General features: G+C 40.0%; 3 protein-coding genes across 9 annotated transcripts in view; 1 reads left to right on the top strand and 2 right to left on the bottom strand.

The window, feature by feature from the left end:
- Positions 1–59: 59 nt before the first annotated feature.
- On the bottom strand, positions 60–6,212 carry tnfrsf1a (tumor necrosis factor receptor superfamily, member 1a). Of its 2 annotated transcripts, none has more exons than XM_040030043.1 (10): positions 5,940–6,212; positions 4,560–4,761; positions 4,351–4,465; positions 4,117–4,242; positions 3,842–3,997; positions 3,670–3,748; positions 2,902–2,945; positions 2,498–2,685; positions 2,293–2,407; positions 60–2,185 (listed from the first exon to the last, which is right to left on the bottom strand). In XM_040030043.1, the coding sequence occupies exons 2-10, from the start codon at positions 4,626–4,628 to the stop codon at positions 1,896–1,898; spliced, it is 1,182 nt and encodes a 393-aa protein (XP_039885977.1). In that variant the 5' UTR covers positions 4,629–4,761; positions 5,940–6,212; the 3' UTR covers positions 60–1,895. The 2 variants fall into 2 exon arrangements, with proteins under 2 accessions (XP_039885977.1, XP_039885976.1); XM_040030042.1 differs by having other exon boundaries at positions 2,293–2,410; positions 5,940–6,198.
- On the top strand, positions 5,076–18,307 carry cd27 (CD27 molecule). Of its 2 annotated transcripts, XM_040030051.1 has the most exons (10): positions 5,076–5,337; positions 7,490–7,724; positions 10,877–10,928; positions 11,337–11,478; positions 11,570–11,695; positions 13,689–13,826; positions 15,187–15,333; positions 17,388–17,438; positions 17,522–17,626; positions 17,740–18,307. In XM_040030051.1, exons 4-10 carry the CDS (start codon positions 11,337–11,339, stop codon positions 17,841–17,843), a joined length of 813 nt encoding a protein of 270 aa, XP_039885985.1. In that variant the 5' UTR covers positions 5,076–5,337; positions 7,490–7,724; positions 10,877–10,928; the 3' UTR covers positions 17,844–18,307. The 2 variants fall into 2 exon arrangements, with proteins under 2 accessions (XP_039885985.1, XP_039885986.1); XM_040030052.1 differs by having other exon boundaries at positions 7,490–10,928.
- Positions 13,873–19,053, bottom strand: part of si:dkey-260g12.1 (tumor necrosis factor receptor superfamily member 5) — a 33,868-nt gene continuing 28,687 nt past the window's right edge. For 3 of the 5 annotated variants that reach the window (XM_040030048.1, XM_040030046.1, XM_040030047.1), the window contains exon 11: positions 13,873–18,870. In XM_040030048.1, the coding sequence (XP_039885982.1) occupies positions 18,599–18,870 (272 nt within the window). In that variant the 3' untranslated portion in view covers positions 13,873–18,598. The remainder of the gene's footprint in view (positions 18,871–19,053) is intronic. The other 2 variants (XM_040030044.1, XM_040030049.1) reach the window with 1 other exon arrangement.

Here is a 19,053-nt window from a genome sequence, read left to right as displayed (position 1 = left end):
TGCCTGCAGTGAAATATGCACAATTACATTTTTCACACATGTAACTCAGACACACAGAGAAAGAGACATGACACATTTATTAAAACTTGGGTTTTACATTTGATTGATGCGCAACATTGATTGACAATCATCATCCAGTCGGTAAATATTTTTGTTTTAAGTATAAAACCATTTGAAAATACACTTTTCAATTCAAGTGTTACTGATTGCTATGTGAATCTGCACAGTGAAACAACTGTATTATAAAAGTCGCTCAGCTGAGAGACACTGGGAACAGGTGTGTCCTCTTTTCTATAGCAGTATGAATAATGCTTGCATGATAGGGTTTCATTGAAAGCTTATCATTGAATGTGGCAGCGGTCAGCCCTACTGTAAGTAGGAACCACAAAGTTTCCAATACAATTTCAGTGGTCCTCAACTGCAGGGTGGGCCTCGCTGTGTGGGTGCAGCACCAGAGGAAGAACATGCACAATCAAGGGGTAAAAAGCTTGTCAGTATTACTGTGCTGACCTTCATATGACTGAAATTCAACTAGAATCTCTGTCCCTCTCTTTTTAAGTTCCTTCCTCATCGATGTTAATGAGTGATAGAAACCGTGCACGAGCTCTTGCAAGGGGAAGGAGGTGGGGGGGGGGGGGGGTGGATAAATTGATTTTTAAGTTGAAGCATGCCACAGAATGTTTGTGAACCACTGTCCTATTAAAACATTACCTGTTAACTCAACGGTACCGGGATTAAATACACCACTTCCCTCTAGAAAGAAATACATGTTTTGCAATAATAAGTTTAACTTGTAACTATTTTTTAATTGCAACTATTTACAATAAAAAAAATGGGTAGCTTAAGTTAAACACACTAGTAAAGTAGATACATTTGACTCCCCTAAAAGTTAATAAAACTACATAGAAATGCATACGGTACAAAATGCATCAACCATTTTAAGAGACTTGTCATAGTGATAATAAAGAAATAACACATTGGTTAAGGTGCATTCAGACTGCAAGATTTCAGCAGGAAAAAGCTTTAGCAGGATATTAAGTTTGAGGTATGCCGATCGCACAGTGATAACACCTCCTGAATCCTACGCTACAACGAATGAGTGCAATTTCTCCACCACTCTTCCATCGTACGTGCCAACATTTACCTGGCATGACTCAACTAGACCTTCTTTTGGAATCTCAAACATTTCTTTTTGCATGTTTTACCTCAAAATCTATTTGTCTGCTTTGGCATTTCTACAATTGCACCATCACATTGTCTCATGCTACACTTACATTGCTCATTTTGGGTTTGTTTTTTTTTTAAGTTGTCAGATTTGTTCCTGAGGCTACTTTTGGTCACAAAACTGTCTCAACGCCCAACTTGGGACTTCTCTACTGGTGCAGCGTAGGACTGTCATTCTAGAGCCAGAGGAACAACTAGCCTTTAACACTGGTCATGTTAATGAATGTCTGCGTCTTTGGGAAATATAGTTTGCTTTGGGGAGTATAGCTTGGCTTGGTTTAAAGGTACAAAATAGCTGTAGGATTATATATAATGTGAAGAGAGTAGCATCAGTCTTCTCAGATATTGCTCAGCAATAAAGAAATAATCCTGGTTTTCAAAATGTAAAAAACTACTCATTGTAAAAAGCTCTTTGAAAATGATCTGAATGCAAACGTTTTCTGCGACGCTTTCAGCCGTTTGTTCATTTGCTCTTAGTTGTTTCTTCCCGTCATCTCGCTGTGTGATTGTCAAAGAAGGACCCAAAGTCTTCAGTCTCATATGTGTACTGTGAAATAAAGCTGCTGCTTTTGTTGTAGCACCAGGCCAGTTTGGCATCCACGATTGAGTCCTTAAAGCCAGCAATACTTGGGCTCATAAGCATTTTGTTCCTCTTGGCATGTTTTACAGAGTTACTGAATGCCATATTTTGTCTCCAGTTCCTCAGCTGCTTTCCCCAGGTGCATATTTCTTAGTTTTTCTAATAATTCATTGAACAGTGGCCTGTGCAGCATTCCACCTCGTCCTCCTCCACCTGAATGTAAGGCCCACACCCGCAGCATCTGGTAGTGAGCCTCCCGGCAGGATCGGTGATCCATCTCTGCTTGTTCAATCTCTGTATCAGTCACACCAAGACAACGCACCAGCTGCTTCACCTGCACCACAGGTACCAGATCCAGGACGGCATAGATCAGCTCAGAGACTGTTGGGGGGAGAAATGAATAGGGGTATTGAGCAAAAGCGATACAACTGAGCAACTTTTTGTTGAAGCTTGCACACTGGACCTCTGATGAGGAGCTATACACTCACAATTGATTTCCAGCGGGACACAGTCAGGCAGTTTGGACGTCTCCACTTGGGCCACAGAAGTCTGAGGAACCTCTGTCACAATGGTCTCCAAATGTTCCTCACTCTTCACCAAGACCTGCTATAAAACAAGAGCAGATCCTATTTATTGTCTGCAGATTGTAGACCGAACTGAGAAAAGTAACGACCGGCAGTTAAATCAACGTACCTCACAAGATTCCTGGGAAGTATCAGATCGCTGGGAGGACCGTAGTAGCCTTTTTTTGGTTTGTCGTTTCGTGATCACGTACGTCATTAAAACCACCGACACCATCAACACTAATATTCCAGCTCCAGCTCCAGCAATTATACTGACAAAAGAGTCCGATTCATTGGGCGTATTTTCTTTTGAAGTAGCTAGAAAGTTACAGAAAAAAAATAGATCCATATTAAAACATAAGAAAAGAAAATGTACAGAAAATGTAAAGTTTTACTGGAGTTGAGAATTGAAAAAACATACATTATGTCTTAGTCAACAAAATTATTAATAATATTTTAATATGCTTAAGTACATCTATGATTATTCTATTTGCTCACTCTTTTGTGAGAAAAGAGGGCCTGGTTGGTGCTCACCTATTGTGGGTTTTGAACACAAGTGGTTGCACTGAGGAGAGCAACTGTGGAGAAGAGAGAACACATTTCATAACACGGACGAGGAAGTAGCACATCTTAAAGAGGAAACGATTCACATGACAGCCAAGATGCCTTTTTTACATCATCATATGAATTCAAGCAATTTCATTTTCACACTTTCAGTACTGTTTCAAAGTTACCACTAAGCAAGTAATTAGTGTTGAATTAACACTTATTCAGCTGTCACAATCACTACTAATTGCTACATTTATTTGTTAGAAAGAATGTAGCTCGGGATTGTTGAAAGTACGGGCAGTAAGTTCCCCTGGGCTCTCAGGTTTTTTCCCATGATAAATACCACTGTACCTATCCACATGCTAAATTATTAACTAACACAAAATGTGGGTTGCCATGATTTTTACATTCATAATTCTATTTTTTTAAGTATAAGACATCCACATAAGACATCTGTCTACATCGGCTTGACTCGAGTGTTTCTAAGACTTATAAACATTTACTTCCTCCCTGAGTGGGACAGACAGACTGTGTGTTTAACAAATGAGAACTTGTTCAGTGACTGTTCACATCTCAGGTTTTCATGTGTCATAACTTCTCTGTTGCCAACAAATGGAAAGACTGAGAAATGTGCTGAGAGTTTCAATTCTACAAACACACTTCCCCGTTAACATTTAAACAAACAATCCCAAACAGTGAAATAGGAACAATGCGCACACACACAAAGCTCACATACAACAGTCGTATGCTCACCTCTCGCACAGTTTGCACTTGCCGTTGTCTTTGTAGTAATTGTCTTTACATCTGCACACAGTGTTATTATCTGGTGTACCTGTGAACAGCAAGATTGTTTCTATTTAGACTCACATGAAGAAATGCATTATGGGCCATGACTGGGTGGGTACTGGAATAAGTTAAGGCTTACATTTCTGCATTTCCACTTCATCGGCTTTGCACGTTTTACATCTGCGACAATCAAAGGTTTCGCTGTCAATTCTAATCTTGTAATATCCATCTTTACATCGACACTTAGTGTTCTGGTTTCCTAAACATGGCGACACCTGGATTTCATTCTTTAAAGCTGCAGAAAAGAACGCACACACACACAAAAGAAAATCGAGTAAGGCAAACCTGAAGCTGAAGATATACTTCTAAATCTAACATGTTAGACTGAGTCAGGAAAGGATAAAGTTGCTCTACCTTTGCAGGTTCTGCAAGGTAGGCAGTTGGGGGAGTAGTTCATAAATTCTAAGTACTGTCCTCCCGGACACTGTGTGCAGGTTGATCTCTCTTTGGGACCATGACATTTTTCTTGAAGCTTAAAACCTGAAAACAGGAAAATTACGTGTAAAAACAAAAAGTTAGCTTGATGATGTCTCAGATTATTTGCTTGTCACTGTGGATATATATGACATACAGTGGCTCATACAGTACCTGGACTGCATTTGTTGCAACATATTCCATCTTCAGTGTGAAACTCGTCAGGTTTACAGTTCTTATTAACTTCCTGTGACTCTGGTAACGCTGCCAAAGTGGTGATGAACATGCACTAAAACAAAGAATTTACAATGAATATCCAAAGAGAAGTTCCCAACAAGGGAATTTCTCATTTCTTCATGCAGTGACCTTTAAGGTGTTCTCACCATCAGGCAAAGTAAGGTGCCAAAAGAGGCTTTTTTACTCCTCTGTCCTCTGTGCCGAAGGGCCTCCATAATCAAAATGACCCAAAGTCCACTAATTTGAGGAAGTGTAGTTGCATAGCATAGCTGCTGCACTCCATCAGCCCCCGATCCTCGCACTGGCCCCTTGGCTGCTGTGTAGGATTGCGGTCTGTTCTCTGGTCAGCTGAATGGTAATTAACAAAAAGGATTTTAGGAATAGGCACAGTACAAAAATCATAAAGCAGGATTTTGGCAGAGAGCAGAATGCATTTTAAAGCTCTAATCGTGTCAGCCGTTACCATGTTTGCTTGTGCACTTTAGAACTACTCATATGCTACAGTATTGTGTCATAACATTAAGACATACTGTGCTTTTATCAGGTGTTATGGTTGCATAAATGCGAAAAATGTGCTATTTAATCCAGTTGGTAGGTGAATGCTAGGCAACAAAATGACATCATAACATCTGATGATAGATAAGAACCCCGAGACCTGCCAAGTTTGGTTGCTCAACTCCTGATAACATAGAAGGAGTTTTCATAGAGATGTGGAGCATTATTAAAAATTATTTTTTACATTTAAATTAGCAGAAGTGAAACAAAGTGAACCCCGGGTTCACATTGTGTCCATAGACTTGTATTGGACAGAAATTTTAAATAGATTAGATGAAATGATATGTGTTGTAGAGGCTGAATTATCAGAAGTGGTTTTCCCAGCATGGTGAGGAGATTAAACGAAACTGTCTACAAGCCGCTGCACAGGTAATAATTTACCTCATTTATCTCACAAATGTAACGCCACAGGTATACGGATATGTAACGCGTGCGGGGGCTGAGGCTGCAAATGTTTTCGCCTGGATTTTTTATTAAAGCTGACTATTAGCAGAGCGGTGCTTTATACAATCCTACACATAATACTGCACATTATGCATCTTCTCCCGTTAACAAGCCCTTAATTGAATGAATTTAAACACCTTAAAGAGGACGAGTTTGGGTGTGACTACTGTGAAGACAGTGTGATCCCTAAAGAAATAATTCACAGAGAGACTGTGCTCAGTAAACGAAGGTCGCATATCTGCGCCACTTGTTTGGGCAGCTTCCCTCTTCGCTTCCCTGTCGCGGTCAAAGGCTGAGATTAGAAACTTTTTCGAGTGTTTTTAAGCGCACAAAAACTCGACGTGTCTTATTTTTACGTATTTACAGATAACACTGACGTGTTTGAGAACTTAATCTGCACTTTTCATTTAACTTTTTTCTTGTCACTGGTTTCGATTTAACTACCCACCACACAAACGCCCACCACAGTCTGATATGAATCGCTCCTTCCCACAGACACACTGCTTAGATATTTAACCGTCACTTACCTGGACAACCACCGTCACTCCGAGGAATATTTCTTAACCTCAGCTCCTTGCGTGGAAATCGGCATTTAAGTTACTGAAGTACACATATATATTTTAGAGAAAGCAGCGCGACAGAACTGCTGCTGCCCAGTCTCTGAAGGGGAGAGGCGGTCTCAAACGGGAAATGCTGTGACGCGCACGTTTCACAGGAATTAGTTTCACAGGCAAACTGGCAAAACTGCACCTGAGGTTCAAAAACACAACAAACCTGTAGGAAAGCCGTTAAACCAGCAGACAAGTCAACTTCAGTTCAATAAGGACAATAACAAGAATCATAAAACACTTGGGATGTGGAGCTATCTGTAAATAAAAGCACACTACGATCATTTGCAGCTTTTTAAAAAAAAATGAATTGGAAGTTTCTACATTAAAAAAAGATATTAAATTAAATTTTAGACTATATATACACAGATATCTAAGGGAACAATCCACAACCTAAAACATAGAGTTAAACATCGATAGGCCAGTAGCTTGACCGGATAAAAAGAGTATCTCGGAGAGAGGGTGATTTAGTCTTTCCCAAATACAGGGAGGGGTTCACCTCGGTGCGAAAGACTGCGTGGGCTAGTAGTTCATACTAGCATTGCATTGTAGGTTTTCATATTCAGAAAACCTCTGTATACAAGTGGCAAGGACTGCAAGCCGCTGCACGTCCACGCACCAGTGTGAGTGCTAAAATCTGGCATCCATCCATCAGTCCTCCATCGTAGTGGCAGCAGACTAAGCAGGATATTCCAGACAGTCTTCTCTCCAGCAACGATTCCCACTTCGTCATTGCGGGGGAGGGCATCGTATATATCAAAATATTGAACAACACCCCTTAATCTTTTAGCGCCATTAAGGAATCACAGAAATTATCTATGAAGTCGAGACCAAGTGAAGTTACAGAGTGCTGAGCCACACTGTGCAGAAAAGTCGCCAACGCTCCGCTGACTCAATAACTGCAGAGTTAATGGCGTGGCCAAACAGCTGTAATAATAACGTGTAGGTGTAGGTGGCTCAGTATTTATGTATGTCTCAAACGGGTTCTGGGTCTTTCTGTGCGTCTGCTCACAGCTGGGCAAGCCCGTAAACCTCCCAAAGGACGGACCCAGATAAAAAACATAACCAAAGACGATCCAGAAGCGTTTTGGGGCCTGAGCTGTGATCTAATGAATGAAAAGGTAAAAGATTGCCTCCCAGGGGATAAAGAGGAATTTAAAAGCCAGCACAGTGATGAAAGGGGGGGGGGGGGGGGGGACATTACTACACATCATGTATGTAGCTTTCACATTTGTGTCACAAGTACCATCATTGCAGGCAGGTGCTGCCATCTGCTATGGATGCTTAACTGACCTCTCTGCAGGCCATGTTGTTTACATTATTAAGGTGTGCCAGCTGCTTTTTGTAAACGGGGTTGCTTATTAACTACTCTTTGATTTAAGACAACGTTAAAACGTTCTGAGTTGTGGACCTTTTTATATTTTGTGTGTGTGTTCACTGTTATTTTTTTTCCATGTGTGTATGTATAGGGAGGTGTGTGTGTGGTTGTGGCTGTAACCAGGAGGCCGGGCTGCAGGCACCGTCCGGCCTGAAGATTGCTGGCCACGCCCGAGGAGGATGCCACACACCGTCAGCGGATCAGCATCGGCGGAGGGAGCTACTTAATAGTGTGGTGAAGCCTCCACTGACCCGGGATGATTCTGTCACGGTTTGCCAGAGCAAGCCGTGGGGATGTGGAGGAAAATAGGACCCAAAACGCAAACGGTGCGTTTATTTACAGTGCGATAAATGATAATACATCCCCGTGCTCTCCCTTTACTCCCGTGTTGTGTCTTCTTCCCAGCTTCTGTCAGGGACCTGGTCTGGACACGTCTTTCACTTTCTTTCCACACTTGCAGTCTATGACATTCGTCTTGCTCTCTTCTGCTTGAATGTGCCAAAGATCTGAAAATGTCCTATAAAGGGATGAACCTTTAATACCTTTGTATAATTTTACTCCTAAACGAATCACCAAATGAGTGGACGCTGAGTGGTTAAGCCATTACTTTGAAATCATTAGTTATTCTGGAAAGGACCTGATAAAAACGTCTTTGCACACTGTGAAATTGACTACAGAGATTAAGCATAGGCTGTAAGGCAAGTATCACTTAACTATATTTATAGGCACCATAATTTTTAAAAGAGCATCCTGTAGTAGACCAGTCCTTTATTAAAGAGGCCAGCAGAGCGTTACCTCACGCGACTTTGCTATTACAGTATACTAAAGAGCTCATTCAGCAGAGCAAGACAAGTGCTTCCTCAGAAAAACCACATCCTTCCTTTATAGTTAGCAACAAAAAAAGCATCTTCATCTCTTCACTCTTCCTCCTCCCTCTCACCCAGTCTTCCTCTGTGTCACACATAAAGTGTCACTTACACTAACCCGTTTGGCATACATAGGTCTTTGCAGAAATGCACATGCAAATAGACTGTTGATTCCCCCACACAGTCTTCTAGTCCAGCTGTGAGGACTGACTGGCTCATCTCTGACTCAGCATGCAGATTTTGTTAACTAAAAAGTGGCGTTGTTTATCTGTTTACTTCATAACAAAAGAGTCAACATGTTCCTGGCACAAGAACTTTTGAAGTTCTGTTTAGACGTATCAACTCTTACGGTCAAGCATCAATACTGATACTGAAACCTCAAGATAAGCATGACCAGTTTTGCTGTAACCAGTTCATGATCAGCCATGGTCTTGTTGCACAGTCATCTCTCATCCAGTCATCTCTGTATTCTGTTTGAGTGTTGCTACTCAGCTATAGTCACACTTGTCACTTGAGGCTGCCCCTATTTCCTTAAACCTAGTCCCCGTTTCACTGTTGAAAGGAGGTCACGTGCTGTGGCTTGGTTTCTGTGAAAACTGAGGTCAAGTATAGTAATTATCGCTGGCTGGCAGCTATCTACACACTAATGGCATTTTGTCAGTTTTTGCTGATTAATGTTCTCACACCTATGCTACCAGTTACACCAATAATAAAGCAATTAACTAGAAACATATCATTCTTATCATTTACAGCACGGTTTTATCCCTGTCTGGAAAATATACCTTTTGTTTTAATTCAGAAAAAATACACTCAACCTTCAGATAACAAACTGAAGTGTGCATGAAACTAACAGAAGACAGTCTAAGACTTCATACAAGGATAACAATGAGGTCCACACCATGAACAAATGAGCTGCTGGATCCAGATGAATGTCTGGATCCGGATCGTTTTTTTAATATTGTGATTATATTGAGAGTCTATCTTAAACATGATGCCTCACTTTTTTTTTGTTATCCCACTTCAGAAGTGTGTGTGAAGCTGTGATGTGAAATGCCCAATTTTGTCCTATATCAAAATGTCAGCCTTTAAAAAAACTCAGCTAGTTTGCCCAGTGTGTAAGGTTTTTTTTGACTTTCTATTAGGTTTGTTTAATGTTTTATATCATTTCTTGTTTTTTTTACTCTTAGTAAATTTAGCCCCATTCTTGGTTCCTAGTTGCCTTAGTTGTAATCCTTCCTGTGTTCCCTTTCTGCCATGTCAAGTCTTGTGCATTAAATTCATTCACGTGTATGTCTTCCCTATTTAATTATCACATTTCCCCTTTTACTTTGAGAGTTAGAATTCCTTGTGCGTTGCCTTTATTTTTGCTTCTTGTACCTTGTTTCTGTCTGATTTAGTTCACCTGTGTCTTATCTCCACTTTCCCTATTTACCCTTCTGTGTATATTGTCTGTGTATGTTTCTGTTCTCTTTCCCAGTGGTCCCGACCTCTGGTGTTTCTGGTGTTTGAAGGCCTTACTGTGCTTTCAAGTCTTAGGTTTCAGTAGTTATAGTTTTCAGTTTCCTTTGTCCCTCATGATTCACATTTGTACAACCTTGACATCAGTCTGCAGTAAACAGCTCGCTTTTTGTTTGCCTCGGTCTGCCTGTCATTTGGGTCCTCACACTCAAGCCCCTGTGACAGTCCTGGCTCTAAATCTGACTCCAAAACTTAAAATTGTAAGTTCACCCATGCTCCACTTTTGGTAACATTTTTATATTAATCAGTCCTTACCTTCTGAGTAATCCAACTGACAACACACACACACACACACACACACACACACACACACACACACACACACACACACACACACACACACACACACACGCACACACACAGCCAATAATCTCCTTGGTAGAGGTAATAATGCCAGTAGATATAAAACAATAAATTCATGCCTTAGCATGTTACACGTCACACCATTTAAAGAAACGCGCATATTATCCTTTAATTGCTCCAATGTGTAGTATGAGTTGATAAAGAATAACATAACTGTTTCTTAACTTGCACGTTATTCTACAGAAACATTTTGGTTTTTTGTCAATGTTTATATTTGAAATGATAAAAATTTTTTTGTAATGAGCAATTTGGGACCTATGCATGCAATTGGCATTGCAATGTTTTCAATCCTCATAACATTACACGCCTTCTCATTATCACAAAGTAATTTCTTGGAATGACATTTTTCTCATTAACACCTTTCTATAAGAGTAAAAAGATACCTATGAGGTAAACGATGCCTTACATTAAACCACTTCATCATCCTGTGCTAAGAAGAGGCGAGAGAGAGCGAGAGTGGCAGAGGTGAAAGAGAAAACGAGAGAATAAAAAGCATCAGAGTGCTCGCAGCAAAAGCAGATTTTGGAGGAAATGAGAGAGATAGAATGATGGAAAAATGTGGAGGCTGACAGGGGGTATGTTGCTGTGCACAGCCAAGGTGGTCTCCAAAAAGACAGGAGAGAGAGAGAGTGGGACAAGGATGTTGACTGTTAATATGTCAGGTTTTCAGGATGAGTCATCTCTGACATTTTATGAATAGTCCCTTGACACACTTCTCGTCCCCTGCTCAGTCTCAGGCTCAGAGGGTCCCAAGTGACATCTTGCTAAAACCTCTCCTCCACAGTAAGTAAAGATTTTCACAGCATGTATTTTCAGCTATAACTTTATCATTTTGAATGTTTTAGTAGAGCCTTGTAACCTGTTTGCATTAGGATGTAAAGCTGGTCTCTCTTAGTGTTGTATTTTGTATGTGTTTTATCATCAGTGTGTTACAGGCTTTTTTAGAGTTTAAAATGTGTGTCCTAACATATTTAGGCAGCCTGACTACCGAATTCTTTTTCTCAGAATGGAAGATGTTATGATATTTATCATCTTTAATCTTTAGTGTGTTTCACTGAGTGTCTGCTGGGATTGTTATGTGAATACATCTGACAGAATCATGATAGTAATACTTTTCCTCCTGTCTCTGCTTACTCCCCTCCTTTTCCTCCTCCTCCTCCTCCTCTTCTTTTCTTGTATGTTTCTTCCCAGATGCGGCCACTCTGTTTTATTTTACCATTACTGTGCTTCCTACCTTTGCTATCTTCTAACCCTGTAAAGCCCACTTGCAGTCCAACACAGTACAGCTGGCCATATATATCACCTACGTTTTGCTGTGAAAAGTGCCCTGCAGGTACAGTAACTTCCTCACATCCCATTAAAGCTCATGGCTGTGATGTCAACAGTAGTGCTTTAACTGCAAACTGATGTTTCATATATTCCAGGTGAGTTTATGGCCAGACGCTCACAGAAAAACTGTGACCATAAATGTGAACCCTGTGAAGTTGGGAAATACACAGCCGGCTACAACACGGCGATGAACTGTGAATTTTGTAACAGCTGCAGCAAACGTGAGTAACTTCACATCTTTAGCCTTGGGCGTGGAGGCGCTACAGTACATGTGAGGATTTGAAATGTGTGAAAACTTTAAGGCAATTTTTAGACTGACAGCACAAAGAGCTTTAGTGGCAGGAATGATGACGTAGTGGGTTTTACGACTTACACGTTTTTCTACAGACACGTTGATTTGAGCTCTTGTACACAGATATTCCCGCTAGAGCGTACCTGTTATCTTTTAAGCAGATAGAAGAATGACAAAGCATTACAGTAAAAATACTACTCAGGACCCCCCCTCCCCTTGTTATAGTGAAACATGTGGTTGCTTATACATTTTGTGTTAGTGTGTGAGCTCTATCATGCTCTCTCTTGATGTGAGATGTGTGAGTGAGTCATTAACTCTCTGTCGACCTGACCACTGCATTTGACCAATGACTCCACAGAATCTTGACAAAGTCAGACTGCTAGCTGTTTCTCAACTCACGATTTCAGAGAAGTTTGCATATACAAAACTTACGCAAGGGGATTTCCCATTTCATGTATCAACGGGGGGATACAGTCAGAAGGAGATGAAAGACAGAAGGGGAAGAGAAGGGGGTCTGTGAAACCAACTGTGAGCCAGCACTGGGGTTTAATATGATGAGATTCTGCAGCAGAAGTTTGTGTTTACACAGTAATCTCGACATGGTCTGCGGCACAGCCCACCGAGACAGGAGGAGGCTGAAAAAGCAGACCATCTTCATGTCAGTGGAAAAAAGAGCAAAATACCAAAAAAGCAGCAAACAGCGGAAAGAGCAGAAATGTCATGTCCTATGTTATTATTACTCAGGGCTTTGTGCTGGTACAGGTGAACAAAACAGCATGTCGTGCCTTTTTTAAATGTCACTGTGGAAAACAGACAAGAGAAAACACAGAACTGAGACAAATTTGAGTTTCTCGGTCTCAATTTTGGCTACATGTGCATTTTAGCTGAATTTGACTTTTTTGTGTGTCAACCAAGAAGCCTTTTTTACACATATCATAACCAAAGGGCTCACATACCTTTTTCCAAATTACAAACCAGATACATATAGACATTTAACATCGACCAAACATCTACTTATTGTTTATACACCTGCACATTAGAAAAACTGTTTACATTTCTTCAGCAGAGGAAGGTGGGCGTTCAAAGCACAAGAAGGGGCTTTATACCAATTAACGGCTATGGAAATAATTCAGCCCACTCAAAAACTTTGCATAGCAGAGCAGTGATATAAAAAGTGCTTCTGTGTTGTTGGTGCCAATGATTTGTTGGTGATGATGATAAGAGTTTGGATGTGTGGACCTCAGAGGGCTTCATGGAACAAAATGCTTGGTTACCTGTTCTCTTCTGTTTACTACTCTGTATGTTTATGCTGCTTACTGCTCTCACTGCATTTTAATTCATTATTATAAGACAGCAGAGTAAAACAGTGCTGAGCACACATGTAAGAGTCGCTGCCAGCTTTAAAATGTCCACAGTCCTCATGTTGTGACCTCAGCTGCTCATTTTATAGTAATCTGTCTGGAAAAAGTGAAAATATTTTTATTCTGCTTGTGGACCGCTGTTGGCTGGTGAGCTTTTAAGACTCTGCATGTTGTGCTACGTCCCTCTGTGACCCTAAATGCCACAAAATGATTTCTGTTTACGATTTTCACTTTGTGTGTTTGGTTTTGGGATGACTGTGACTCTTTGGAAGTCATATAAGTAGTTCGCTGATTGCTAATATGTAACATCAGATTGAGGTGTGCACACTAAAGCATCATTTAAGATAGACCGTGTTTCATCAAACTGAAATTCTCTAAAGAAGAAGCACCAGACGTGATAATATAACGGTCTTATGACTTCAAACCAGAATCTTTACCTGTCGTGCCCAGTTTTGTGACTCATTTCACATTTTCAGTTTTATCACAAAGACATCCTTTGCATACACTTTCAACTTTATCTGTCTTTAAATCACTTTTAACAATGACCGTGTTTTTCCACAGCAAACATGGAGGTCAAGACAGAATGCAGCGCGACTCATAACACTGTGTGCACATGTAAGGCTGGCTACAAGTGCAAAGACCAAGATTGTAACGAGTGTGTATCCACAGTCAAACCCACCGTCCCTCCATCTGCTACTGGTAAGTGAGCCCTTCTCGGCACAGTCAACTAAATGTGAAACAATTGTTGACACAGTGGTTATCATTTATTCATTGCAGTGTTTTGTTTTGAATAGTTTCAACCATAACACACTTGAGGGCCACGTGCAGCATCACATTCTCGTTAAGGAGCTTTGTCGTTTTGCATTCTTTAATTAACAATTTGCTACAGATTATCAGTGTAAAAGCACAAAAAATAACATTGTAGATGCGTTGCCCAAAGACATATGATCGGAGACTAATTTAACACTACCATGAAAAGCAATAACATAACAAACAGATATACTCATCTTTTACACCAAAATGATTTTGGCGTCAAACTTGTCTGAGTGTACAGGCTGAACCACAAAAGGGCAGCAAATGCTCATTTTTCATGAGAAGTTACTCATTTAACTACATCTGGAAATATAACTTCTTTTTATTTAAAAATACTCCTGAGAACCCATGAGTTCAAATGCCTTATTTTATGAAAACAAGACTGAAAGTAGCTCAGTGTAATACGTTTGTTAAAAGAAACTGTTTATTTACATGTATGCACAAGAGCATTTACTAGCGTGTTTGTCTGGATCCAGTGGGGTACCTACAAACAAGGAAACATTCACACTCAAAAAATATTCATGCCCAAAGTGGTGACGTTAAGTAATCTGATTACATGAAAACATTCAGTTACGTAAGTACAATGTAAAATGTTCAAATTAATGGAATCTGGCCAAATGAAACTTACATTGAGCTCCCTAAAAAAATAAATCACAATTAATGAATTAAATGAATAAACCTTTGATTTGATATACTTCAGTTTCATTTTGTGTTTATGAGGGCAAAGACAAATTTTTTGAGTGCATATTTTAACCCAAAGAAAAGAAGATATCAACACAAAAGTACCGCCAGGATATTGTAAAGCAGCACTAACGTCAGGACTTGCTTAGAGAAACCCAATCATAGATAGTCATCACCCACAACCCTACAGAGGTCAGTCAGCTCTATGTGGCCTTTTAGCATCTTTCAGCTCGTTGTTTCTAGTTTTTAAAGTCTGCCAGTAATGAGTTTAGATGCACTTAACGCTGATGTCATCCACCTTAAACCCACTGTGTCTGCGAGGGACAAGTATGCACTCTGAGGTGATAACATCAGTGTTTAAAAAGTGTTTAAAATTCTCTAAAGAAGAAGCACCAGACGTGATAATATAACGGTCTTATGACTTCAAACCAGAATCTTTACCTGTCGTGCCTAGCTTTGTGAGTCATTTCACATTTTCAGTTTTATCACAAAGACATCCTTTGCATACACTTTCAACTTTATCCGTCTTTAAATCACTTTTAACAATGACCGTGTTTTTCCACAGCAAAAGTGGAGGTCAAGACAGACTGCAACCCGACTCATAACACTGTGTGCACATGTAAGGCTGGCTACAAGTGCAAAGACCAAGACTGTAAAGAGTGTGTATTGATACCAGCCACAGTCAAACCCACCGTCCCTCCATCTACTACTGGTAAGTGAGCCCTTCTCGGCACAATCAACTAAATGTGAAACAATTGTTGACACAGTGGTTATCATTTATTCATTGCAGTGTTTTGTTTTGAATAGTTTCAACCATAACACACTTGAGGGCCACGTGCAGCATCACATTCTCGTTAAGGAGCTTTGTCGTTTTGCATTCTTTAATTAACAATTTGCTACAGATTATCAGTGTAAAAGCACAAAAAATAACATTGTAGATGCGTTGCCCAAAGACATATGATCGGAGACTAATTTAACATTACCATGAAAAGCAATAACATAACAGATATACTCATCTTTTACACCAAAATGATTTTGGCATCAAACTTGTCTGAGTGTACAGGCTGAACCACAAAAGGGCAGCAAATGCTCATTTTTCATGAGAAGTTACTCATTTAACTACATCTGGAAATATAACTTCTTTTTATTTAAAAATACTCCTGAGAACCCATGAGTTCAAATGCCTTATTTTATGAAAACAAGACTGAAAGTAGCTCAGTGTAATAAGTTTGTTAAAAGAAACTGTTTATTTACATGTATGCACAAGAGCATTTACTAGCGTGTTTGTCTGGATCCAGTGGGGTACCTACAAACAAGGAAACATTCACACTCAAAAAATATTCATGCCCAAAGTGGTGACGTTAAGTAATCTGATTACATGAAAACATTCAGTTACGTAAGTACAACGTAAAATGTTCAAATTAATGGAATCTGGCCAAATGAAACTTACACTGAGCTCCCTAAAAAAAATCACGATTAATGAATTAAATGAATAAACCTTTGATTTGATATACTTCAGTTTCATTTTGTGTTTATGAGGGCAAAGACTAATTTTTTGAGTGCATATTTTAACCCAAAGAAAAGAAGATATCAACACAAAAGTACCATCAGGATATTGTAAAGCAGCACTAACGTCAGGACTTGCTTAGAGAAACCCAATCATAGATAGTCATCACCCACAACCCTACTGAGGTCAGTCAGCTCTATGTGGCCTTTTAGCATCTTTCAGTCTGCCAGTAATGAGTTTAGATGCCTTAAACGCTGATGTCATCCACCTTAAACCCAGTGTGTCTGCGAGGGAGAAGCATGCACTCTGAGGTGATAACATCAGTGTTTAAAAAGTGTTTAAAACAACAACAAATTAAAAAATAAAATATTTGTTATCGGATCGCATTTTTCATGAAACACAATGAAGAAATGTTGTTTACAACTTACAGCATAAACAGATTTTTTTTTATTATGGTTACGTTTTGGCACCATCAGCACTTCACAAAGGTTAGGGAATTTACTAACTTCATGTGAAGTGCTTGAGTTGCCTAAACCTAACCACAGAGGAGAGCACAGACACAGGTGAGAATGTGAGAATTGTGCACTTCTCTTGTCTACCTCAACAGCCTCCTGGCAAAGCTCTGCGCAGTGCTTAAAAAAAATTTCCTTTCATGCCTCCATCCCCCCTACAACATAACTCAGTAACAGTGTAGCAATCCATGTTAACAAGTTCTAGAAGACAGGCAGATTTAGGGGTGTAGTACATGAATCTGTTAACTGATTCAAAGTCTTAATGTCGTGTCCTGTGTTATTATCACTCGGGGCTCTGTACGAGGGCAGGTGAGCAAAATAGTCTGTTGTGTCTCTTTTTTTAAATGTCACTGTAGAGGCCCTAGTTGTAGCATGTGTTTTCCTGTACTGTAATCCTGCCTACATACAGTAATGTGGACAGGTCATAGTCAGAATCCCTAAAATGTTTCTGATTCAGCTGAAACTGTTACATGACTAAAAATAATCCAAACAAATGAGCTGGTAATGATGCTTGGAAGCTATTTGCATGTTCTTGTAACTGTTTGCCTCTTCTGCAGTAACCGTGGAGAAAGGACACACACATTCAAACACACACACACACAAACACATGATGAAATAAGTTAAACATTAGGGACAAAAGAGTGAGCTCACTGACAAATCCAAGCCACAATAGTGTCATCTTGTCATTGAACTAATAATGCCTGCAGTGAGCTTATAAGGTTCTCTTTTTTTTATGTTTCCCTCTAGTGGCGACACCTGATGTTTCCACCACCAGGCTCGCCCCTAAACCGATTGCAGGTAAAGTAGCCAAATTGTGTTGCCTGTGAAATTATTGAACTGATGTAAATTATGGAAACTAACTCTCTCATGTGTTATTATAGATACGGTGTGGTTCCTGGTGATAATTGCCCTCCTGTGTACAGGAATTGCACTGGTTGTTGTGACAAAAATCAAGCCATTTTTAGTCTGGATTAGGTTCACTCACGGTTAGTAGATTTTTTTTAAATCACTTAATATTTTTCTTAGAACTTTTGTGTTATAAATACCCCCAAATGTTTGAATTCTTATTAAAACCATCCCATCATTTCTTGCTGCTCAGGGTACTTCTTGGCTGAAAAACCTGCCACACAACCTGCATGTGATGAAGAAGTGTCCAAGCCCGTTCAGGAAGTGTGCGGGAAATGTGACCAACCTATGTGTTAAAGACCAGATCTGGAATTTGGAGGAGCGAGAACCTGACAAGACACTCGGTGGCACATCCCAGATGGAAAACATTTGTCACTGCTTTTGGACATTTAAATGGAGCTAAAAGGCACTCCGCGCCGTGCTGATCAGTGAAATGCCAGAAGGTGGAAAGTTTGAGACTGTTGCTGTTTCCTGAGAGGACAGATGATCATTTTGGCATCTGTGACTTTGAAGTGTATAAAATTGTGGTGGGTAAAAATCTTGGAACTGATAAGACAGAGGGGACATTGTGGCAGTGAAAGGAAAGTATGTACTATAGTACATAAAGTTAAACATATTTCATGTATATCTACATATATGTGCAGACATAATTAGCTGCTTTTGTAGCCAGCTTTTCAATATCACATGTGGATGTTCTGTGTACATTTTTTCTTCTATTTCTTTTTCATTTAAAATAAACTTAATAAATTTGACTAAAACTACCTAATAACTACCTAACAAAGCTTTCTACACCTTGGATGGCATTCTTTGCACTGAGCCAAAGAAGCTTATTAAAAGTATATACAAGAGTTTGTAAATCATAACTTACAAAGAAGACCACTTTGCAGCTGTTCTTCCGAGATTTAATACATTTCTGAGGTGAGTGTTTTCCAGAAGCTGCAGAAACAAAGTCAGTGCATCCGCAGCTTGCTGAGGAAAGACGAATATGATCCATACTCATCTGTGGTTTCAAAGTTTGTTGTATCCAAGTCTTCTGAATTTTTTGAGATGCATCATAGGATCTCCTCTTTCGACATGTGGGAGTCTTTCCCCTGCTCCTGGGAAGGGAAGAAAATGGTGTCATTCTCTCCGCTCCTCTCCTCCTCAGAGAGATGAATGCTGGGAGAAGATGCAGGATGAAACACTGGACAGTTTCTCTCATCCTCTTCCTCTCTCCTCGCTCTCTCAGCTGTCTTCCCGCATTCGGTCGTTGGCCCGACTTGACCCGTAAATTGACTGAGCAAGCTAAAGATGACTGTGCCTGGATTGTGCACATGGACCGGACCTACAGGGAGAAAACAAGAGCAGAGAATGCATCAAAGGATGTTTTTAGCAACCTACAGAGATACATTAACCTATAATCTACAGAACAGGACAGCTAAGTGCAACTCGGACTCATAACGGTATCACAGCTGCATCTTTTTGTTTCTAGCATATTTTTTCTCGAGTGAGTCAAGCATTTCACATA

Source organism: Simochromis diagramma, unplaced genomic scaffold (genome assembly GCF_900408965.1).
Source record: "Simochromis diagramma unplaced genomic scaffold, fSimDia1.1 OVJJ01000361.1, whole genome shotgun sequence".
In the NCBI taxonomy this organism is placed as follows: domain Eukaryota; kingdom Metazoa; phylum Chordata; class Actinopteri; order Cichliformes; family Cichlidae; genus Simochromis; species Simochromis diagramma.
This window is presented reverse-complemented; position numbering and strand designations above follow the sequence as displayed.